The 23,826-nt window shown below is 47.1% G+C and overlaps 2 protein-coding genes across 2 annotated transcripts in view; one reads left to right on the forward strand and one right to left on the reverse strand.

Annotated features, from left to right (window-relative positions):
- Positions 1-513: 513 nt before the first annotated feature.
- On the forward strand, positions 514-9,565 carry SNX11 (sorting nexin 11). Its single transcript, XM_082860290.1, has 10 exons — positions 514-607; positions 2,221-2,576; positions 2,699-2,758; positions 3,949-4,003; positions 4,445-4,531; positions 4,827-4,927; positions 6,428-6,523; positions 6,757-6,969; positions 8,159-8,403; positions 9,257-9,565. Exons 4-10 carry the CDS (start codon positions 3,962-3,964, stop codon positions 9,442-9,444), a joined length of 972 nt encoding a protein of 323 aa, XP_082716416.1. The 5' UTR covers positions 514-607; positions 2,221-2,576; positions 2,699-2,758; positions 3,949-3,961; the 3' UTR covers positions 9,445-9,565.
- Positions 9,566-20,561: 10,996 nt separating this feature from the next.
- Positions 20,562-23,826, reverse strand: part of SKAP1 (src kinase associated phosphoprotein 1) — a gene marked incomplete at both ends in the record, with an annotated part of 280,095 nt that continues 276,830 nt past the window's right edge. Inside the window, one exon of the mRNA XM_082861196.1 lies at positions 20,562-20,663. Coding sequence (XP_082717322.1) covers positions 20,562-20,663 — 102 coding nt within the window. The remainder of the gene's footprint in view (positions 20,664-23,826) is intronic.

A 23,826-nucleotide genomic window follows, 5' to 3' on the forward strand; every position in this document is an offset into this window, starting at 1 on the left:
TAGGCTTGTATCGCAAGTGAAACTGGTGATTGCTGGACCGTCCTCAGTTCGGTTTTTGTTCGGACAATCTGGTTTTCGAATCTGAGTTGGCGTCTCCTTGATAACTCCGCGGGGGAACTGGAAGCTAAGGGTTCCAGTTCCCCGGGGACTCTCTCCAGATTTCGCGTGGCTTCCACGCTCAGAACCCTCCCACTCTCAGCACCATCTCTGTCTGCCCTCAGACCCACTTTAGGACCTCTAGGGACGCTTCCTGGCCGCTGATTGGCTGGGCCTGACAACAATGGGAGGGACGCGGCTTCGGATTGGACGTCAGAGCCCCTTCTCCTCCCTCGCCCGCGTCCACCGAGCAGCGTCCCAAGTGAGAGCGGGATCCGGACTCCAACCAGGGCCTGGGCGGGGTCGAGCGCTCCGCCCCGGGAGCGGGGCTGCCACTAAGAGCCCTGGCCTGCAGGGGCCGGGCGTCCTGGGCACCCGGGATTGGCGTGCCGGCAACCTTCTCCCGTCGTGCACCGGGGCGCCGGCCGCTCACCCGGAAGGAGAAGCCTGGAGTCTTACTGTATAGTGGGGCACTGGCGGTGTTGCTGTGGGGAGTGGGTTCTGCTCTCAGGTGAGGGGGCGTGGGCGGGGTCGCGGGGAGTGGGTGCTGCTCTCAGGTGAGGGGGCGTGGGCGCTACGCTCAGGCTGCGGGCTTGAGCGTCAGCAGTGGCGCTTAGGGTGGCGACCTCGCTGGCCATCCTAGGGAACGAGCGGTCTCACCTCCCGGGATGAAGGCGGGTGCTTACTTGGGATCCAAGGAAGGAAACCCGGCTTTTCCATTTATTTTTAAAGTATAAAGCATCTTTCCTTCCCACTCCCTAAGTTTAGTAGGCAAAGGGGAATAAGGACCACATAGCCTTTTTGCTCTAGTTCGTTAGGAGTACGGGGTGTGTGTGTGTGTGTGTGGCCGGAGTAAAAGAGTTTGGCTACATTTACCCAAACACTAGGACTAGGAGTAATGGCAGGTATTTTACGGGGACACAGAAGGCTCTTGTGCTAGATTGTGGTTGCCTTGTTACTTAACCTGCAAGTGGAAAGACTGGCAAGTTACACATGAACAAAAGAATGGAGCAAAGAATAGCTGAGAATAGGCAGAGCTTGGTCAGACAGGGGAGCTGCTTCTACCACCTGTGGATGTTTCGGAAGGAGAGCTTTTTGAGTTGCCATCTGGCACCAAAGGGCTGAAGAATGAGTAAGAAAGGATGGGAGTCTCGGTGGCTCAATATAAAAGTTATCACCTGATTTGTTTTTTTTAACATGTCTCTTTAAGTAGTTTAAATGGGAGTGAAAATGGTGGAGCAAAAGCCTTGAACTGCTGCCTTGAATTGTTTAGACATAGGAAAGCTTTACAAGGAATCTACTTTGTAAACAGCAAACAGCTGGATTTTACCCAGAGATACTGGTGCTGGTACAGGTGGAGAAAGTAAAGGAAACTTCACATGTGATTGAAAGGGCCCAGGAAATGTAGCTAGCGCTGCGTGAGTTGCATTAAGTAGCTGAGAGGATCACTGACTCTATCCTTAGTTGGATGACACATGGATGCATCTCCCAGATCATACTGCTAAAATTAAGAACTTCCTCCTTCCCCTCCAAGGGTGGAAATGAGCTTCATTTCCTCCTGAGGAGTGGCACCTACAGGGAGGGAGCTGGGAGAATAGTAGTTGCTAGAAATTATTACTTGAAGTATAGGTTTTTGTGTTTGTTCCATTGTTTTTAAGGAAAGTTACAATTGAAACATTTTTAGTGCCCTTTAAACTTAGTTTTAAGTATATAGCGTCTTGGGGGGTCCTAGGCTTTTTTTAAAGCCAGTTTATAGCTATTTGTTTCTAAGTGGTATAAGCCCCAAAGGAGAGGAGCTTGCTCTCGGAGCCTTAGGCAAACTCTTCTTGAGCCTGAGAATGATGACCATTTCGTTACTAAATTATGGTTCTGAATTTGGCAAACCTTTCAAGGCACTGGAGATGTGTGAGCTGTACTGAGGTGTGGATTTCCTTGTCATCATCTCTCCTATGGTTACTTTTGTGGAAAGACACTTCAGTGTATTTAACTCTGCTCCTGTGCTGGCAAGTTACCGAATGCCTGAAAAGAGAAGAGAAAAACAATTTTTGTTTAAATCTTAGGAGGTTAATTGTTCACAGAGAGTTGGCCTGCTCTTTTTGATCACAGCCATTTGCTTACATCCAGGATGTTATACATCAGTAGTTACGGAATTGGGATTTCTCGCCTTTCAGTTCAGGACCCCTTTGCAGTGGTGACTGCATCAGCTGAAAAATCAGAATGTCAGCAAGAATACTGTTGAAGATGGCATTGCAACCACAGAATTTCCAGTTTACTCGACTGTGTAGCCCAATTTTGTCATATATCATGCAGCTTCATCTCTGCGTGCAGTGTCTGTGTGTGAAGAGACCTTCTGGTATACTGAAAAAGATTGGAAAAGCTGTGTGCTCTGCTAATTTTATGGTGTAAATGAGTTCCCCTTCTCTTGAAAGGTTAGCCGTGTGAGCACAACATAAGGAAACTCATTACACACTCTTCTAACGGTAAGGCAGAACTAATAAGAGAATGTGTTTAAAATTAATTGTGGGACTGTAAAAATGAGTGGGTGTGTAAATGGGCATGGGGAGAGGAGAGGGAGAGCTCAGAGATAGTCTTGTTTTCCCAGGAGCCAGCCTGGATCATTTGTTGGCAGTACATATTGGCTGAAGTCAGTTTTCATTTCAAGGTAAATTGGAAAGGGAAATTAAACCTTATTGGTCCACTCTTAAGAGAGGAGAATGGGGTGGAGGCAGCAGCCAGAGTGGATGCTGTTGGAGTGGTTCTAGGAGTAAAAAGATCAGTGCTGTATTTTAACAGAAGGTGACATCATGGGCCCCTTTGGACTTGAGTAACCCTGTGCTGCAGCCTTCATGGTCCCCTTGTTGGAGTGGGCGATGTTGCTGCACATGTAAACTGCCACACTGGGGGAAATCAGTGGCTTAGGCTTTAATGAATCTTTGCAAAGGAGTGGAAAACATCCTGAGTCGACTTGTGCAGCTGTGGGGTGCTTGGGCAGTGGTATAAACCGCATGTCGAGAGAGGAAATGATCAGAACCATTGGCTTGGGTTCTGGAGATGGGATTAGATAAGGGAAGGTCACAACTGGGCAACCCACTCAGGTGCCCCTGGAACTCTCCAACTCTGAGATCTGTCTCTGGGGCGGTGACTGTGCTTAGCAAGACAAAGAGAGACTTAGGAGCAAAGGCGTTTGTGGGGTTTTGGTTGTCTCTAAACAGCCGGGAGGGGGCAATGTTAGGTTCACTTAGAGAGCTGTGCTGTGTGTGCCCACAGACACTGCTGTGCCTGCAGTTCTCAGGCAGAAAGGTTTTATGACTCAGCCTGCCTTTTCTGGGTGCCTGAGGCGACAGTGTGTAGACCTGAACATGTTTTGGCTAGAGGTGGCCTGGTTCAGGGTCCCCGCCATGGTCTGAGAAGGGAGGCAAATCCTCCAGGGCTTTTAGCTTGGCATCTAGCTCACGTAGCGGACTTTTTTTCCTTCCTCTTAAGTTTTACACAAGAACAAAAAAGTTGCCTGGATTTCCCCAGGGGGGTGTCGATTAAAAATTTTCAGAGTCGGGCTTCCCCGGTGGCGCAGTGGTTGAGAGCCCGCCTGCCGATGCAGGGGACACGGGTTCGTGCCCCGGTCCAGGAAGATCCCACATGCCGCGGAGCGGCTGGGCCCGTGAGCCATGGCCGCTGAGCCTGAGCGTCCGGAGCCTGTGCTCCGCGACGGGAGAGGCCACAGCAGTGAGAGGCCCGCGTACCGCAAAAAAAAAAAAAAAAAAAAAAAATTTTCAGGGTTTTGCCCTGGCCAAGAGAGAGAAGAGTAGACGCATACTAACAGTGATTGATCCTGTGTCTTCTGTCCCTCATCAGATGTTTTCTTCCAATGGGCTTTTGGTGTAGAATGTTGGAGAACCAAGAGCAGGAGGTAAGCATGTGGTCTCTGGGCAACAGGGGGTAAATGTTTGAGGGGATTTGGGAGATTCAGATATTGCTTGGTGGTGTTCTTCTGACACTAATACCTTGGTGGTTCTGATGAGCTCAGGGTCAAGCCAGAAGAGGGAAATCAGTAGTAAAGGCATTACTGGGAAATGAGGTTCCATTTTCACTAACTTTTCCATTCGTTGGAATGTACTAGAATGTAAGCTTCATAAGGGCAAAGCTTTTCGTCTCTTGTTCTTGTTCTACCCTAGTGCCTTAGCACAGTGCCTGCCACATACAGGGTGGTCAATAAATATTTGCCGAATTGAATGAATAAATGACCAAAGAATGAAAGTTGGTGTTGAGTGGAAAAATCTGGCAACCTTTGTGTCGAGGCCACCTTACTGTGTGGCTGTGCTGAAGCTGAAGGAGCATTTCTTCCCTCCAGGAGGTGATCACTGTGCGTGTTCAGGACCCCCGCGTGCAGAATGAGGGCTCCTGGAATTCTTACGTGGATTATAAGATATTCCTTCATGTAAGTGCATCCAATTTTGATACTGGGGTCAGCACCCTCCAGGGCTGAGGGCCAGTCTTGAGGCAGAATCTGTTTATGGATGTTTTGACAGAAGTAAAGGAGGGAGGAGAGGAAAGAGAGCCTGGGGTTTGCCTGAGAGTTGTTTTCAGGCTGCCTGGTGGCATCTTGCTCTGCTTGGAGCCCTCGATCAGGACTGTGGCCTGGTGGCTTGGGTCCTTAGTGAGAGTGACGATGGGGAGTTCACGTGAACTTGGGCTTTTTCCACTAAAGCCTTTTCATGTGCTGCCTCCTGTAGACCAACAGCAAGGCTTTTACTGCTAAGACATCCTGTGTGCGTCGCCGCTACCGAGAGTTTGTGTGGCTGAGAAAGCAGCTACAGAGAAACGCTGGTTTAGTGTGAGTTTGCTCTTGTTTTCTTCTTGGGTCTGAGACTGGCTTTTTAGGTGCTTACTTGGCAACTGGAATTTACAATGAAAAAAGCTTGGCAACTTGCCAGGTACTGAGGACATTGAGAAATGTATTCTTAAATTATGTTTTCAAGTCAGTGAAAAAAGTAAGACAGCGTTCTTATTTCTAATATTTTGACCTAACAAAGCCAAATAAATCTAAAAAATATTTTTCTTTTTTAACATGCATAGGGCTAAATAGTCTAGGGCTAAAGAAAGGTACTGCTGGCTTTTTAAGTGTGCTTCACTGGTTGTGAGAAGCTTTTTAGCATCTGGAATAAATTGACAGGTGGTGTTCCCGTCCATTTGATATATAAAAATAGTGATTATTTTTTTCTTTTTTGTGTAGAGACCTCTATCCAGAGTTATAACAGACTGAGAGCCTTAGGAAAAGCAGTAGTGTTCACTCCTCACCTGCATACTTCAAATAAGTCCTAAAACTTGAGACAGTTTAGGACAGTGATTCCACCACAGTGTGGCCACTGAATGCTCTGGTGATCCTGTTGATGACGTAGCCAGTTAGTTAACATGTGGGACTGACGAGGCCATTGTCATGGGTCAGGCCCTAATTAGCCAGTTGGAACTTCCTCTGAACAGACCCTGCATCCTCTAGTCTGGCCTGCCTTTTTTTTTTTTTTTTTGCGATACGCGGGCCTCGCACTGTTGTGACCTCTCCCGTTGCGGAGCACAGGCTCCGGAAGTGCAGGCTCAGCGGCCACAGCTCACGGGCCCAGCCGCTCCACGGCACGTGGGATCTTCCCGGACCGGGGCACGAACCTGTGTCCCCTGCATCGGCAGGCGGACTCTCAACCACTGCGCCACCAGGGAAGCCCTGGCCTGCCATTTTTAAAGCATGTGCCGTGCTTCACAGGAGAGGCTAGGGAGGCTTGAAGAGTTTGTGGATGATTTGCTGCATGTGACTACTTTCAGAAAATTCCAAGCATGTGACCTTCCAGGGCTGGAGAAGGTAGTCTTAATTTACACAGAAGGACCCAGCATTCTCCGTGTCTCTGTGTCCAAGTTTCTTCCTTTTTCAGTAATAGTTGATGGTGGGAATGGGTTTTGTAAACAGTGTAATCTAGCAGCATGGAGTTTTTAAGTCATAGACTTGGTTCAAATACCAACTCTGCTGCTTACTTACTAGCTGTGTGACACTGGGAAATTTACTTAACTTCTCTGTTTCTATTTCCTTACCACTAAAATGGGGACACTAATATCTTTCTCATGGGGTTTTGGGGAGTATTAAACGAAGTAAGGTTAAATTAAAACATTTACAGTGCCTGACACACTCATGCAGTCAAGTCAGTGTTAGTCTCCTTCCCCTGCCACCTTATTAAATGCTGTTTATATTGATTTGCACCTCTTTTTAGGGGATTTCCTTGATCAGGGACTGGAATGACTGTCTTGGATGTTACTTATCTTGGGCGTGTTACATTATGTGATCCCACAGGCCTGTACCTGAACTTCCTGGGAAGTCAACCTTCTTTGGCAGCTCAGATGAATTCATTGAGAAGCGACGACAAGGTCTGCAGCACTTTCTCGAAAAGTGAGTGGACTTGGTGGGCTAGCACTTGCCTCCTGGGGAGGGGCCGGGGGGTGAGGTGTGTGTGCCGGGCAGGATGGCCCCTGTGAACATACAGGCACATTTGTGTCAGATGCCTTTCTTGCACCCTTGTGCCTTCAGTGCTCACTCAAGCCACAAGGCCTTCAGAGGATGGGGCTGGGGAGAGCCACTGCTCGGGGTGATGCTCTTTGTTGCCCTACCTGTGTTTGCCCCAGGGTCCTGCAGAGTGTGGTCCTCCTGTCAGACAGCCAGTTACACCTCTTCCTGCAAAGCCAGCTCTCGGTGCCTGAGATAGAAGCCTGTGTCCAGGGCCGAAGCCCCATGTCCGTTTCCGATGCCATTCTTCGCTATGCTATGTCAAACTGTGGCTGGGCCCAGGAAGAGAGGCGGGGCTCCACTCACCTGGCTAAAGGAGACCAGCCTAAGAGGTAACTGAAGTGCTCTATTTTGAGACACCAGTGGCTAGGATTATTGTAACCTGGGCCAGTGAGGTGTCCATTGGTAGAGAAAGCAGTAAGGTCACAGCGTCAGTGGCCTTTCAGAAGGGCCTTGGCCTCCTTGTGCATGGTTCTTTCATTCCATGCACAAAGGTCTTGTTTCTTTACTAACTCATCCCTGGGGAGCGTGCTCTCCTATTGGAACCTGAGGAGAAAGAAGAGAAGGCTTTCTTATTTGTTTTGTTCTTTATCCTCTCCCCCAACCCCCGTTTTCTTTTACTTTTTTTTTTAATAAAGTGCATTGTTATTTTTTTAATTAATTAATTTTTAAAATAGCATTAGAGCTCTCTCTTTTTTTAATTTATTAAATTTATTTATTTTTGGCTGCGTTGGGTCTTCATTGCTGTGCGCGGGCTTTCTCTAGTTGCAGCGAGCGGGGGCTACTCTTTGTTGCGGTGTGCTGGCTTCTCATTGCGGTGGCTTCTCTTGTTGCAGAGCACGGGCTCTAGGTGCGTGGGCTTCAGTAGTTGTGGCACGCGGGCTCAGTAGTTGTGGCTCGCCGGCTCTAGAGCGCAGGCTCAGTAGTTGTGGTGCACGGGCTTAGTTGCTCCATGGCATATGGGATCTTCCCGGACCAGGGCTCGAACCCATGTCCCCTGCATTGGCAGGCGGATTCTTAACCACTGGACCAGCAGGGAAGTCCCCCCCATTTTCTTTAAATAACAACTTTATTGAGCTATATTTACATACATAAAGTTCACCCTTTTAGTGTACAATTCAGTAGTTGTAGTTTATTCATGAAGTTGTTCAGCCATCTATCACCACAGTCAATTCTAGAATGTTTTCATCACCCCCAAAGAAACCTTGTGCCCATTAGCTGTGACTCCCCATTTTCCCCAACCCCCAGCCCTTGGCAACCAATGTCTACTTTACTTGTCTATGGATTTGCATATTCTGGACATTTCACAGAAGCGGCGTCAGTCATACGGTATGTGGTCTTTTGTGACTGACGTCTTTCATTTAGTACATTTTCACGGTGTGTCTGTGTTGTAGTGTGTATCAGCACTTAATTCCTTTCTCTGGCCGAATATTTATTTGTCTGGAGAGACCTCCTGTTGTTGTCCATTCATTTTTGTTTACCTGTTCATGCCCTTCGTTTCCCTTTCCCTCTCTTTTCCAGTTGCTGCTTTCTCCCAAGATCGGGCAGGAGGAGCTCTCTCTCACCGCCTCCCGGGGAAGAAAAGGACAGTTTCGAGGTGTGGGCTCCTGTTGTTGACTCTGAGGCTCCTTCCTTGGAGAGCCCCCCTCTCCCACCTCCCTCCTTTCCGTCATGCTGTGGTTTTGCAAGACCTGAAGAGGGAATCTCTGCTCCTCAGCCTGTGAGGAGGGCCATGGGAGGGGACCGTGCAGTGCGTTTGGATCCTGGTCAGTTGGAAACAGTTTTGGAAAAGTGAGCTCTGCTTGGAGCTCTGGGTTCTGCTCTGAGGTGGATGAAGGAGATGTGGGCCGGGAGACTTGCTCGGGTGGGGCTGGGCCCAGGCCAGTGGTGGGGAGGCTGGGCTGCTTCGTGTCTTACCGTGGCCTCTGCTCGCGTTGGTTGCGTGGAGGTCGGTGACAACTCGTCAGGCTTCTTCCATAGAAATAGACACCGTGCAGATGTTTATAAGTTAAGCACAAGGCGCAGGGGTTGTTGGTTCTGAACCAAACCCCATATTTACTCTTCTGGGAGCTGAATTTCTTTAGATGTTTGTTAACAGGCCTAGGAGCACTGTCTCAGGTGACTGGTTTTGGGGACCTGTAGGTGGCAGATTTTAAGCTGCCATATTGAATATTGTTCAACAGAAATGCTTGTGTCACTGTATTCCCACGGGCTCTATTTTTGCTGCAGCCCCTGGAGCACTTAGTTTCTGGGAGGCTGGCCTCTTGCCTACCTCCTTGCATGGACAGGGAGGTGAACATTCTCCCACCTCCTTGCTTTTCCTCCACTAATACCACTGAATGGAACGGTGCTGTGACTCCTGTCACTGGGGTTTCCTGCGCATCCCAGGACCTCGGCCTGGCTTTATGGGGCCAAGACCCATGAAATAGCTCATGGCCATCCACGAAAGAGAAGGGTTTGGTCACAGCCATAGGAAAGGGACCAGTTCAGGGGCTTTGTTTTGGAAAGGATGCCCTGGGCTGTCACCGTCTCTCTGGTTATAAAGCGGAGACGCGTCTGTCTTCTCTGCAGGGTAAGCATGGGCTCCTTTCTTTTTTGAATCCTTTTCTTCTCCCTTAGTAACAGCTCCCTGCCCCCAGGCTTCAGCCACCACGTGTCCCTCCGCTGTGTTGCTGTGTTGCCGTATGTTCAATCCAGTGGGGTGCAGGGGCTTTGTTTCTGCCTGGAGAGAGGGCTCTGGGGATGGAGATGAGGAACAACACGCCTTCCTTCAGACAATGAGGCATTCTGCCCTCCTGCTGCCGTAATTCTCTCCTCTGAGAACCAGAGCTGGTAGGAGATGAGTGCCGCTGGCATTCTGCCCTGCCCTGCCCTTGGGTTTGTGTGTGTGGTTCTTCCCCTTCTTGCCCGCTTCTCCCTCCCCTGGCCATCGCACCCTGTCTCTGGGCTCTTTTACTACCAGCCTATGCTATGGGACTGTCATGGCATTTAGTTCAGAGTTGAGGGGTTTTGGCTTGAAATAAAATTCAAGTATTTAAGACTGTTGTTGCAGTTGGTGTCTAACAAGCTGTAGCAGTGGAGGAGGGAGTGAGGGCTGGCAGTAGTTACTTTCATAAATCATGAATTTATCAGCGTGGAAATAATGGTTCAGAACCGTGCACGGCAGCTCTCCTGTATTGTGTGTGCAGCTCAAGTTCACCACTGGAGGAAGAATTGCCTTCCAAAGAGTCAGGATCCAGCTCCTCTCACAGTTATGGGCATGAACCTTGTTAGGTATAATTTACCTGATGCTGCTTCCGTCCTCGCAGCCTGTCTGAGGTGCCAGGTGCTGAAAGAGAAATAAAGTTTGTCAACAGGCAGATGCAGAGCCCTCGCTGGGACTCATTTCTCTTTCCTGCCCGCCTCCCCTGGGTCTCTCCTTTATATGATGCAGCAGAGCAAGGCGAGGATAGAAAACCTACAGAGGCAAATCCAAAATGTCAAAAGAAGTTCATTTAAAAGGGGAAAAAACTCCATACACAAACCTCACAAAAACCCGACAGATGCTAAGCTAATGGTATCCGCTCTGCCGATTGGTGGGGATGACTCATGAATATTAATGAGTCCAATGCTCCAAATGGTGCAGCTGTGAACCCAGCTGTGCTTGAAGCTCTCTGATTTCAAAACTTCCAGACAGGAGCCGGAGGTGGTCTGTGTCAATTCCCTACTCAGCCAAAAAACAGCAAGCTGGGTTGGCCTTCTTCTGTTCACTCCTTTTCTTCCTGGAGTTGGTGCTCAGCAGCTAATTCTGCCAGCAGGGTAGGCTGCTGGGCTCAAAGACACAGATGCAATTTTTCTGACTCTTGACTTTTTTTTTTTTTTTTTTGCTGTACGCTGGCCTCTCACTGTTGCGGCCTCTCTCGTTGCGGAGCACAGGCTCTGGACGCGCAGGCTCAGCGGCCATGCCTCACGGGCCCAGCCGCTCCGCAGCATGTGGGATCTTCCCGGACCGGGGCACGAACCCGTGTCCCCTGCATCGGCAGGCGGACTCTCAACTACTGCGCCACCAGGGAAGCCCTCTTGGCTTTTTTAATGATCCATTATCAGCAGTGCATACAACAGCACCTCAGTTAATCTAAGGCCAGGCACCATCCCTGCACTGCCTTGTGCAGAGTTGAGTGTAGACCATGGAAGGAGATGTCCTGAGAGGGGAAGAGTTTTTCTATGGGCCTGGAATTACCAGAAAAACAGCAAAGATGGATTTTCCTCTTCATCTAGGCAGTGCCATCTGCCTGTCTCCCATTTTGCTCTGTCCCTGTGTGTACTAAGGGCTGCCACTGATGACCTCTGTAGGGAAGATAGGGAACTACTAGGGGGAGCGGCCTACTGAGTTGTTTTGTAGAACGGAAGTATTTTTGGTTTGAAGTAGGTTCTGTGTCTGACTTATAGTTACCTAATTTTTTTTTTTGGCTGTGCCATGCGTCATGTGGGATCTTAGTTTTCTGACCAGGGATTGAACCTGTGCCCCTTGCAGTGGAAGCACAGAGTCCTAACCACTGGACTGCCAGGGAATTCCCTAGTCACCTTTCTTCTGACAGCTAGTTTCGTGGTCCAAGTCTAGTCATCTGTTACCCAGGATAAGTGATCCCAATCTCATGGGTTTCCTTTTGTTTGGTGGAAGTGTGTGTGTGTGTAGGAGGAGATGGGTTTTCTTGTGTGAACATAATAAGTTTCATATGCATCTTTTTTTAAAAAAATAAATTTATTTATTTATTTATTTTTGGCTGCGTTGGGTCTTCATTGCTGTGTGCAGGCTCCTCATTGTGGTGGTATACTAGCTCTGTGTGTGTCCCTTCCCCTGGTGGCCTTGTTGGTGTGGGAAGCCAGGCCCACCAGCAGCCTGACCCGAAGCCCTGTAGCAGAAGGCCCAGGATAGTGAGAACCTGTGTTGGTTTGTTGGAGGCAATTTAACCTGACTGCTATAAGCTATGAGACTTAGATATATTCTACCAATTAGGGCACATCTGTTAGCAGTGCTGAAAGGCCGGCACTGTCTCTTTAAGAGCCATCCCACTCCTCTCCTTGAGCGATGAGGGCTGGGGGCACAAGGGAGTCAGATGCTGATTAAACAGTCCTACTGCCGAGCTCTGTTAGAAAATTACTGTAATTATGATCTAGTCCCAGCAGAGGGATGAGTTCCAATCCTGCTAATAACCCTTCCAGGTGCCTCAGATTCAGGGCCCATGGGAGGCAGCATGGTTAGGCTCTGGCTGGCAGCAGGGCCAGCAAAGGCCCTCCTGTCTGGCCTCTGCAGGCAAAGACAACAAAGGCGCTGGACCCCTCATCCTCTCTTGGCAGTGGGTTTTGGTTGTCTTTTGTTGTATTTTTTTGATTCTTTTTTTGCTGTACGCGGGCCTGTCACTGTTGTGGCCTCTCCTGTTGCGGAGCACAGGCTCCGGACGTGCTCCTATTTTTTTGATTCTTGACAGAGCTCCTGGGAGTCATTTTGTATGAGAGAACTTTCCCCTAAACTAACACGAAGGACCAGGAAGATCACAGCCGCGAGATGACTGTCCTGACTCCCAACTTCTGCCCCAGTCCCGCACAAAGCGCAGGGAGCCAGTGCGGGCCCTTGCACCACAGCTGCTTCTACACTGTTTCTATGAATCTGGGTTTCTTGCTCCGAAGTAGTACACAGTGTTAAACTCAGTCCTGATCAAGACTTTCAGGGCTCCCCTTTTAGATGTCTGCTACAGAAACAGGAAAAAGGATAGTTACCACAGGGACTCTCTGTGATGCCGCTCTCTAAATCGGCAAGCACTGGTTTATTCATTTGAAAACATCATTCTTGTAGTGCAAATCTGCAGCATTGCAGGCGAGCAAATCTCGGATTCCTGTGGAGCGTGGGGGCTGGCTTCCTGGTTCTTAAACCCTGAGGAATTCATGACATTTATACTCTCTGTCTTCTCAACTTCATAAGCCTCTCTCTGTCACTGTAATCCAGTAGCTAAAGCCCAGACTTCTAGAAGGCAGGGCAGTTTCTCTGTGCTTGGCCCTACGCACACCCAAATGCCCTGAGACAATGGTTCTTCACCAGGGGTGGTTTTGTTCCCAGGGCACATTCGACAATGTCTAGAGACATTTTGGGTTGTCAGAATGGGTGGGGGGTTTGAGGGGAGTAGTACTGGCATCTAGTGGGTAGAGGCCAGATGCTGCTGTACATCCTACAGTGCCCCAAGAACATACAACTACCTGGCCCCAGATGTCAATAGTGCCAGGTTGAGAAGCCCTGTACTAATAGAATGAGGCAATAAGCTCTAAATCCCCCCTCCGCCCCCAAACCTCCAATGCACTGCTTTGGTCGCAAATCTCCAGATGGCAGGTGCTTTCCTGGAGGTGGAATATATTAATGACAGGCTTAGCAGGGTGCCCACCGTGGGAGGCATCCAGTAAATGTAGGTGGTGTGCATGTGCCACCTTGGTGATCCAGGGCAGAGCAATGCCAGTGCCTGACTGTAGTTAAAAGGGAGGTTTTGTATCCTGTTTTCTGTTCCATGATCGCATGTGGGGTATAAAAGGTGCCCAGCTGCTCACCATCAGGCTAAGAGTGTCTACAGTGGACCCAGATGCCTTCTTTGAGGACCAGCAGTAGAAGCCTCTTGGAGCTAACTCCCATGGCAGGAGGCAGGGAAGTGGCATACTCTTGCCCAGTGCCACAGAAACGCTTCCCTCAGTGGCACTCTGCCAGGTGGCGGGTGGTGATGGGCCCCATGAGGGAACTGAACACACACAGCTGCTGATGACCAGCCAGCGCCCGAACAGCTTGATGCCAGAGACACCAGGTCTCTTGCAACAGCCTGGGCATCAGGAAAAGAAAGCCTAGTTGGCAGGGTTTTCCTAGGAGCCAAGCCTGCAGGGGAGAGGACTTCATTAGAAGGGATGTTGTCAAGCATCGGCCAGGAGAACCAGGCTGTCTCTATCTACTGCCCACTCTCCTGGTGACTAGGCAGCCCATTTTGCCTTATTTTTAGGGTGACCACTCATCCTGGTTTACACCTACGGTCATGGCATCCTTATTAATAATGCCCCCTTTCATTCTCAAAAGTGTCTCCATTTGGAAAATAAACTACATAGTTGCCTATTAATTGTATTTTAGTTTCCTCTAATACTATAGTTTTTTGGGGGGCGGGGGCATCATATTTAGAAAAGATATTGATGCAAAATAGGCTGCATCTTAAAATATTAATTGAATCTCAAGAGTTGCAAAAGGGTGGTCATCAATTCATACTAACTGAAAAGACAAACAGAAGAAAAACATATTTTCTGAACAGTTTTTGATAGGAAAATAGGGAGAATAATTCAGATCCCTTGAAGAAGAAAAATCTCTTTAGTTTTACGTTTCAGGCTCCCTACCCAATCTGTGTAAATTCTAATGGGAGATGAAATAGCTGGGCAGGAGGGAGGGGGAAGCAAGGGCCTGTGGTAATCCACAAACTAGAAAATTAGTTTGAGTCACTGGGCTGTGTAGCAGGGATAATCCTCTATGTAGACAGCTGCTTTTTCTAAAGTCAGCTCCACAGATTTTGCTGGTGCTCTGGGAATTAGCAAATCAGTGCCACTCAAGATTTATCCTTCCAGAGTCGCTTCTGGTGGAGAGACCTGCAGGGAGAGCTTCCTTTTGGCCAAAGGTTAAAGCACCTCTGTCCCTGACATTCAAGAGTTTTGTTCTCAAGATGAGAAGGAACGAAAGAAAAAAAAATGAAGAAGGAGGAACATACAAACATACGTTGGATTCTTTTTTTCCTTTCTTGCTTCTCTTTTTTTTTTTTTTTTGCGGTACGCGGGCCTCTCACTGTTGTGGCCTCTCCCGTTGTGGAGCGCAGGCTCAGTGGCCATGGCTCACGGGCCCAGCCGCTCCGCGGCATGTGGGATCTTCCCGGACCGGGGCACAAACCCGTGTCCCCTGCATCGGCAGGCGGCCTCTCAACCACTGCGCCACCAGGGAATCCCCTCTTGCTTTTCTTCAACTCCCTCTTTCTCAGACTGATTTATAAAGGCAGGACTGCCCCCCCTCCCCAGCCCCCCCCAACACAGACACATGCTTCATGACACCACTGCTTTATTGTGATGTAAGTGATTGGTGTGAAATGTGGATTTTGGAAATGTGTCACTGGAGGTGTCTCACTGCAACAGAACTCAAGTGATTCAATAAGCAGAGCGGCAGCCTGAGATTTTCAAGAGTCCCTCATTTCATTTCCTCTTCAACAGCAGATTTTGTGTGATTTTTGTTCAAGTCACCACCTTTCAGATCCTCAGTTTTGCCACTTGCAAAGACTAACTGATTACAAATAAGGTGGTGCAACTGAGCAAGCTAAGGTGCTAAAAAGGATAACTTGAAATCTAGGCTATCGCTTACATATTATGTTTAGATAAAGTATCTAACAGGAGGGAGGACATTTAGTTGGCCCCTCTTTAAATAGAATCAAAATGTCTGGGTTTAGGGAATGAGACTTAATAGGAATTCTCTTCTCTTTCCCATTTTTATTCACCAGAGGGAAAAGATGTCGTTGGTTTTGAATTAAATACAGATTTCTAAGAGATATAACAGACCATTGTGTGGGAAAATTGAATACTGAGGTAATTGTAAAACAATGTCTATGCTATTTTGCTATATGGATGACAGAGGAAACACACTGGAAAAATGTATTTTTAATGAAATGTAGCTGAAAGATTGCTTTCAGAGCATTTAGTATTCTCAGATTATCAGCTTGGATGAGGCAGGCCAAACTGTACCCACCTCAGGTCAGGTTATCCAGTGGAAGTCAGTAAGTTCTATGTAAATTACTATATATCTGTGAAGGGCAGATATGCATTTGCTTCTTAAACATAGGATCTTAGCTTTCTTATTTTCTCTCCTTTACATAATATCAAGGGAGGAAAAGGGCCTCCCACCTCTTACCCTCTCCAGTTTCATGTGCTAGAGTAATTAGTGGCTTTTAAGAAGCCATCCTACATATAATGTGGTTAGTTAAGTGGTCTAATGCCCATTATCCAGTTAGTCACAGGCAGTAAGGTGGGGATTTGGTTAGTGGAGTCAAACAGAGAAGCAGTAATCTGATTAGCCAGTTGCTTTCTGAGGCTGTTGGCTAAGATGGTGGCTGTGGAACTGAGCAGGTCTGCTGGGTGAGGTTTAGCTTCAGGCAGACTGTAGGAATCCACTACTTCCCAGAGGTCTCCTTTAGAACTTTCCCCTAACAGAGAATGCCCTTTGTCTGTAGATAGTCTCGAACTTGCACTATCTTTTCCAGCATGTTATAAGGTCAGAAATAGCCAGATGGCTATGGACCAGATTCCCAATTAGTCCATTTGTTTATATCTTTTAGGGCCAATCTACTTTTTCCTCTAAGTTTTACAGCTAGAACGTGAGTGTGGTGCAGTAGACTGAGGTGCCAAAAGACCTTTGCAGTTTGGCAAGTTGCTGGTTTCCTCAGGTCTGGAGGTATAGAAAGGACTATTGCACTAAGGGGGTTTTGTTTTAAATACCGGAAGCCAATGGCCATGCCACTGAGAGAGTGTTGAACTGTGCAGAGTGGAGAAAGTACCTGACCTTCCTCCTTTTTCATTCCCCTTCTGACCCGGCCCCAGATACCCCCTCTTCCTCCTCTGGTTTCCCCTTTTCTGGTGTCTTAGTCATGGAGCGGTGGCACAGTGGTATTCTCTCCTGTTAGCCACCCAGCCTTCCAGAGTTGGGTCCCTGAGGGTTCTCTAGGGAGGGGGCAGTTGGGCACAGAGGGGTTTCTGTTCGCTCCTTCCATTAACCACTTTAACAATGCCCATTGTCTTTACCTGTAGGCTGGGATTGGTGCAAAGGTTCCTAAAACGGAAGGCAATTGGTTCCCTTTGGTTCATCTGCTCATCTGCTGCCACCTAGTGGTTGCTTCTCCTCTGGCACCCTGTGTAAAGTGGAGGGGACGTTATGGACAGTTCTGTAGTGCCTTTTATCTCTTTTTTTCCCCCTTCCAGACTTAAATTGTCCCCTTTTGTTACTTCTTTATCCATCACATATAACAAAGCTTTCTTTTGTTTTACTCCTGGGTCAGAAAAAAATGGAAATGAATAGCTGGCATAGGATCTTTGGAGAAACTTGGAATCCACTGACAACATCCCTGTTTGCTCCCAGTTTCTCTCTTTGGTGACATGAAATGGTGTCTTACTGCAGGGCTATGATATTGTTGTTAAGAGGTGAGGAAGGCTACTGCCAAGCCAGAACAGCTCTGAATAGAATAGGCAGCTTCGAAGATAACATTTCTATAGCTGCTCAGTTGCCCATCTCTCAAAATTTCTTGTGTAGAAAGTCAGGCAATAATATAACTAAACCTTACTGAGCAGTAACTTACTATGTGCCAGGTGGTGTTCCAGGTACGTTACATGTTAACTCCTTTAATCTCCTAATGACCTGGTGAGATGGAGTATACCCCTTCTAAGGTGAGGAAATTGTGGCGTAAAAGGTCAAGTAACTTGCTCTTAGAGAACATATGTAGTATACAGGGAACTGGGACTTACTTCCAGGTTGTCTGGTCCTAAAGTTTATGTTTTTTTTTTCTGGGCTGCGCCTCGCAGCTTGGGGAATCTTAGTTCCGGTGACCAGGGATTAAACCCGCGCCAGCAGTGAAAGCCTGAGTCTTAACCACTGGACCACCAGCGAATTCTCTCAAAGTTTATGTTCTTTTTTTCTTTTTTAAAGATTTTTTTTTTGGTGGACCTTTTCAAAATCTGTATTGACTTTGTTACAATATTGCTTCTGTTTTATGTTCTTTGGTTTTTTGGCTGCAAGGCATGTGGGATCTCAGCTCCTTGACCAGGGATGGAACCCACACTCTCTGCATTGGAAGGCGAAGTCTCAACCACTGGACCACCGCCAGGGAAGTTTATGTTCTTAACCATTATGTTTTGCTGCCTCTTGAAGGCACAGATAACCCGAGTGCTAGGCACAGGCAACAGGAAAAGGAAACAGGGTCGTATAGACACAAGCCCTCCCCACAGCACTCCCTCAGCCTGCAGGACACAGTGGGGTTGTTAACTGAGGCCCAAAAGGGAACTCTCCCATGTGCTGACTCCAAAGACTTGCTTCTAGCCCTGTCTCATTTCAGACAGAGTGAACACAAAAGAAAAAAATAACAAGTAGGCAGTGAAAGGAAGTCTGAGAAGCCGACCAGAAACCGGGCAAGCCTTGGTTCCAGAGATGGTCCTGCCCTGAAAGACAATTGCAAGCCCTCTTCTTTGTTTGGGCTTTTGTTTTCTTTCAGACTCTCCCTTCCCACTTGGTGGTTTTTGTTTGTTTGTTTTTGTTTGCTTTTGGCTGCGAGGCATGTGGGATCTTAGTTTCCTGACCAAGGGATTGAACCCACGTCCCTTGCATTGGGAGCGTGGAGTCTTAACCGATGGACCGCCAGGGAAATCCTCCCTTCCCACTTTGTTTGGAGGCGATAAGAATGCCCAGAGACAGCATTTTGATACCAGTACAAAAAGAAACACAACACCATCACACAGGGCAAGGAACCAAATCTGAGGTTTATTCGTGCTTTTCAAACCAGCCAAAGCAACCAGCAACTTCTTCCTCCAAAGGTTTCTCTCTCTCTCACCTTCTCTGTGACAAGCCTGTGGAAAAGGCAGAAGTGGGTATGTGGAGATGTTTAGAGATGGGCTCAGCTATGACAAGGCAGGTTTAGTAACAGGTCTGCTGAAGATGCCTCTTCTCACTTGTCTCATTGGTGGTTTACAGTTACTACACGGTGGGTGTCAGAGACTTGGGTCTCTTCTGTACAGGGAAGAGCCCATGATGTTGTTGGGCTGGATGGTACAGGGAGTGGGAGCGCTTGATCATCAGTTTCTTCATGAAGGTGGGGTAGAGAGAAGGGTATGTGTCCTAAAGGAGGAAAACTACACAAATTTGCTTTTATGATTCAAAATATAGAAGATATAAAAGGGCATAGAGTAAAAAGTGTCTCCCTCCTACCCTGTGTCACAGTCACGCAATTTCTCTGTCATTGGAGGCAACCAGTGTTATCCTCTTCTTTCTCCTTTCAGCGGTAACTCATACATATATAAGCAATTGGAGACTCCCTCTTTACACAAATGGAGCAAATTAGACCTACCCTTCACTGCTTTTTTTTTATTATTATTTTTTTTTTTTGCGGTATGCGGACCTCTCACTGTTGTGGCCTCTCCCGTTTCGGAGCACAGGCTCCGGACGCGCAGGCTCAGTGGCCATGGCTCACGGGCCTAGCTGCTCTGTGGCATGTGGGATCTTCCCGGACCGGGGCATGAACCCGTGTCCCCTGCATCGGCAGGCGGACTCTCAACCACTGCGCCACCAGGGAAGCCCTGCTTTTTTTTTTTTTAAAACTTACCAACATATCTCCTAATGTGGCATAGTATTCAATTCCCTGAATTACTACAGTTACTTGGCGAGGTCTCTATTGAACATTTAGGTCATTTCCAATAGTTTGCTATTGCAAACAACCTTGTGTGTATATCATTTTGCACGTGTGCAAGTGTAGCTGTAGGATAAACTCCTAGATGTGGAATTGTTGGGTCAAAGAGAATGAGGAGATAAACAAGTTTGTCATGAAATAAATGACAGAGTGAAGTAGGGTGAATTTATTTAGATTTGACAAAAAAATTCCAAGCCTTCTGCATTCATGGCCTGGAAATGGAGTCCTCGTTCAGAAAATCATAAAGTCAAACCTTGAGCGAGAGGCCCGAGCTGGTGCTTCATGATTGTACAGGGGCATCAGAGAGTAAGATCTCTCCTTATGTATTTTCCTAAATGAACCACTCAACTGCTGCTGCACACTAGAGTGGGCCCTGGTCTGAAAGATTCCAAGGCCAGTTTGTATCACTGTCACACATAACATCCTTCACCCCATCAATAAAGGCTGCTTCCATTTCAGGCCAGAAGATGGAGCTAGTGATATCATGCTAGCCTTGGTGTCCTCCATCACCATCCTAATTCTAATCCTATTGTTACCCCACCCAAAGCACTCACTCTGCTGTTTTAAAGTATGATGTGGTTCTTGCTGATAAAATGCAATCCATATTCTTTGTTACCTAAAAGCTAATTTGATTATGTTCCATAGGAATCCTCATACTGGATTCCTAATCTTTGCCAATCATATTGCAATACACGGGCATTTGGGGGAAATGGTACTCTGGATTTGAGAGCTGTGCGTAAAGAAACAGATCCATCCTTGTGGCACAAATTCCTAGTTCTCCAATATTCATTCTCCCTTTTAAATTTATTAGTTCCACCACCGCCCGCCCGCCCCCGTCCCGGCCCGACCCTGCCCCACTCCACTTTTAAGCTGGACACAGATTCTACCTAGAAGAAAGCTTTCTTTGCAGCTTGGTGTCTCTGTATGTCCAAGTTCTGGCCAATGGGATGTAAGCAGAAGTGGTGTGTGCAACATCTGTGAAATGTCCTTAAAAGGAGAGGGTGTGCCCTTATCCTGTCATTTTATCTTTCCTTCTGGGTAGGATACAGACATGATAGCTTGAACTGGAGCATCCATCTTGGGCCATGAGGTAACCTGGGGAATGTTGACCACACACAGTGGGGCAAAAAGAGAAGGTACCTGGGACCTAGATACCTTGGATTACTTACCTCCAGATTTTTACAGAAGAGAAAAATAAATTTCTGTGTTAATTAATAACAATTAATCACTGTTATTTTGAGTTTTCTGTCACATGTAGTTGAACCTAATCCTGACTGACACAGTCGCCCGATTTAGGAAAAACAATTACAGCCTTATCTTCTTTCAATGGTGAATTACCAGCATCACTTTTGGAAATGAAGAAAAGCTACTTCACTGGCAACTCTCATCCTTCACAAAGAAACAAAGGCATGGCCAACAAATTCATTGTCAATAGTTCTGATACCTGGGCTTCATCTTTCTTCCACTTCAAAGGCGGTGGTGAGATACTCCTTTGGAACAATCCCAATGAGGCTGTTCAGTTCTCCAACCCACCAGCCATACATGTTGTATTCCTGAAAAATGACAAGAGGATGGTTTCAGTTGGAATTTAGTCATGCTTCTGTTAATCTTTGTTAATCTGTTAAATGATCACATGGGAGATTCTGTTGGGTGGTTTCTTTGTAGACACTGTCAGTACAACTCATTAACACCCCTGATGGGATTACTAAATTTAAAAGTTATCTAGAAGGAAGAAAAACTGCTTTTCTTTTGCCATCTTTCTGTCTACATTGTAAATTTAGCACATTTGGTGCCATTGCTGAACCTAAAGAGCATGTCTTTTACCAAGCAGAGTGGAACGGCTCCTTTGGGGAAAGTTGGGCACACCCTAAAATGCCAGAGCACTGAAGTATTCAGGGAGTCAGGTCATAGTGCAAATCAATAATATTTACCAAGCACCTTCTATGTGCAAAGTGTTGTTTGAGTTCCCATGAGATGGATGATGAATCAGAACACTGCTTGCTCCCTGGGAGTTTACAGCATAGAGTAATGGGCTTCGGAGTCAGACAGACTGGGATCTTGTCCCCACTTGGTCATTTAGTAACCATGTGACTGGAGGGTCTCCTGGCTTTACCTTCCTCTTCTGTAAGAGTAGGGATAATATCACCCCTCTGTTGTGGGGAATATAAGTGACGCCGCAGACATGAAAACAGTTCAAAGTGCCTGATACATAGTAGGTACTCTAAACATTAGATTCCTCCCCTGGAAGAGGTCAGAGGTTGACAGGTCCATCAATAATGACAGGCAGGACATAAGAGCCACAGGGAGGGGCAAACAAGAAAGGGAATGAGAGGGTTTAAAAGAAGGGTTTGAGAGTGGAGCTCACAGGGTTGAGAACGGAGCTCCTTGAGTACAGAAGAGCTTCTCAAAAGCACAGCAGATGTTGAACATTATAGGACTATTCCTGAAAGCACTAGAACATGTTTTCCTTCTTTTGAAGGAAGTGAAATTTAGGAATACATGGAAAATATACGTATTCCAGTTCAACTGGATTCGGGTACCATGGAGCCAACTGTCTGCCTTTTGCCCACCTGGCTGCTGAGTTCTAGGAAAAAAAGAAAACCAGGTTGCTGACACACTAAAATTCTGGGTCAACTGGTTATCTTTTTGTTTCTTTTTGTTAGTGTACCTCCCCTCCTCTAACTCTGCCTCTCCCCTTCCTCTCAGCAGCTGACCTTTTTTCCACCTTCAAAGAGAAAAGAGAAGCCATCAGATCTGTCAACCTTCAGCCACCCAAACAGGAACTTACCTAATGTGCACCTGTAACCCTTCTGCTTTTGTTCTTAGAGACCAGGTTCTAAGAAGTCTGACCTCTGCCTCTAATGTAAATGGCTCCTTATGTCAGCACTGAAGTGTGTTCAAGTTTCTTTCGTCTTTGAAAATAATTACTTAGTCCCTAATGCATGTCTGCTTCCCATTTCGACTAGTCTACGCTGCCAATTCACAAATTTATTGAAAGAATGTATTTCACTTACTGCCCCAACTTCTTGCTTTCTATCCACTCTTCAAGCCACTCTAAGCAGGCTTCAACCTCCGTCATTCCACTTACGCTTCCTATAACCTCCTTATTGCTCAAATTCTATGAGCACTTTTCAATCCTTAATTTACTTGATCTCTCAGTATTGCTGGCACTATGGACCTTTCTTGAGGCATTTTCTTCTCTTAATTTCTATAATTATACTCTCCTGGTTTCCATCCTACCTCCCTCTCTGGTTGCTTCTTTTCATTCTCCTCATCTTCCTCTATCCCTCCTTTTAATGTGGTTTTCCAGGGTTTCTATCCTGGCCTTCTTCTGACTTGATGCACTTTTCTGGAGCAATCTTATACACCTCTGTGGTTTAGCCACCATGCCTGCATAAATGACTCACAACCATAGCTCCAGCCCAGATCTCTAAGGGTTGGATCCCAATACCGAAGTGCAAGTCCATCAAGCTTCTCAAACTCACTGTGTCCTAAATTTAACCATCATCTTGCCTCTGTATCCATTCCCATTCACAGAGTATCTTGACCACCTGTGTTCTGTGTCTCAGTGAGTGATACCGCTATGCACTCAGTTACTCAAGCCAGAAACCCAAGAGTCATTCCCAATTTCACCCTCCTCTTCCAATCGGTCCTTGAGTTCTGTCAATTCTCTATCCAAAATGTTACTGGAATCCATCCAGTTCTCTCCATTCCCATTGGCAATAGCCTAGAGTCATGTCACTGTCACCTCTCCTGAGGACTACAGAAACAACCTCCAAATTGGTTTCTGTGTCTCCATTCTTGTTCTCCTCCAATCTGCTTTTCATTCTGCAGCCAGAATCTTTCTAAAAGGCACATTGATAATATCACGGCTCTGCTTGAAACCTTAGTGAGTTCCTACTGCCTACTGTCAACTTCTTAAAAAGGTGGACAAAGCCCTGCATCATCTAGTTCCATTCACTGCCCAGCATTGTCATTTATTCCCTAAATCTAGTCGACCCTTAGTAAAACAGAACTTGTCTTTGCTACTCCCATGGGCCTCAGGGTCTCTCACCATGGAGCCTTTCCTCTGCCTGTTTAGCCTCTACTTCCCTTCTCCCTTCCATAGGGCTGACTCCTAAGCAGCCTTCAGATTTCAATTCCTGAGCCTCTGTGGCCTCTCCAGAAGCCTCTCCTCGCCACTCTCTAAGTGAGGGCCCCAGCTCTGTGGTCCACAGCGCCTGTGCCCTGTGCCTCCCTGGAAATGAATCATCACGCTGCCTTGTATCTGATGGCCTTTGTCTCACTGCCAGTCACTGGGTGGAAAGTTCTGTGGGAGCTGGGACCTTGTTGGTTTTGTTTGCTCTTGTATTCCCAGTAGTCAGCATGGTGCTTGGCACAGAATGGGGCCCCAAAAAACTTTGTTAAATGAGGTTACGAAGAAATGAAGGGAACAGTGGGGATTTATGCTCTCAGTTGAGCAGATTTAGTTACAACAAACTCCAAGATATTTCCTGGTGATTGAAATGGTTGTGGCAGGAAGAGAGCAATTGCCTTTGGAGACACTTTCTCCAAATGGCTCCCTAAATACCATGAAGAGCATCTCAGATGCCATAAGAAGTGAGACTACTGAGCTTATCCTAAAAGGAACAGGGAATTACCTTTTAAAAACCTGTCATAAATAAATGAATGTGTCCACTCCCCTCCCCCTACAGCACCTTCTCATTCCCATAGCAC

The sequence above is a fragment of the Leucopleurus acutus genome (assembly GCF_964270905.1).
Source record: "Leucopleurus acutus genome assembly, chromosome: 19".
Taxonomy (NCBI): Eukaryota; Metazoa; Chordata; class Mammalia; order Artiodactyla; family Delphinidae; genus Leucopleurus; species Leucopleurus acutus.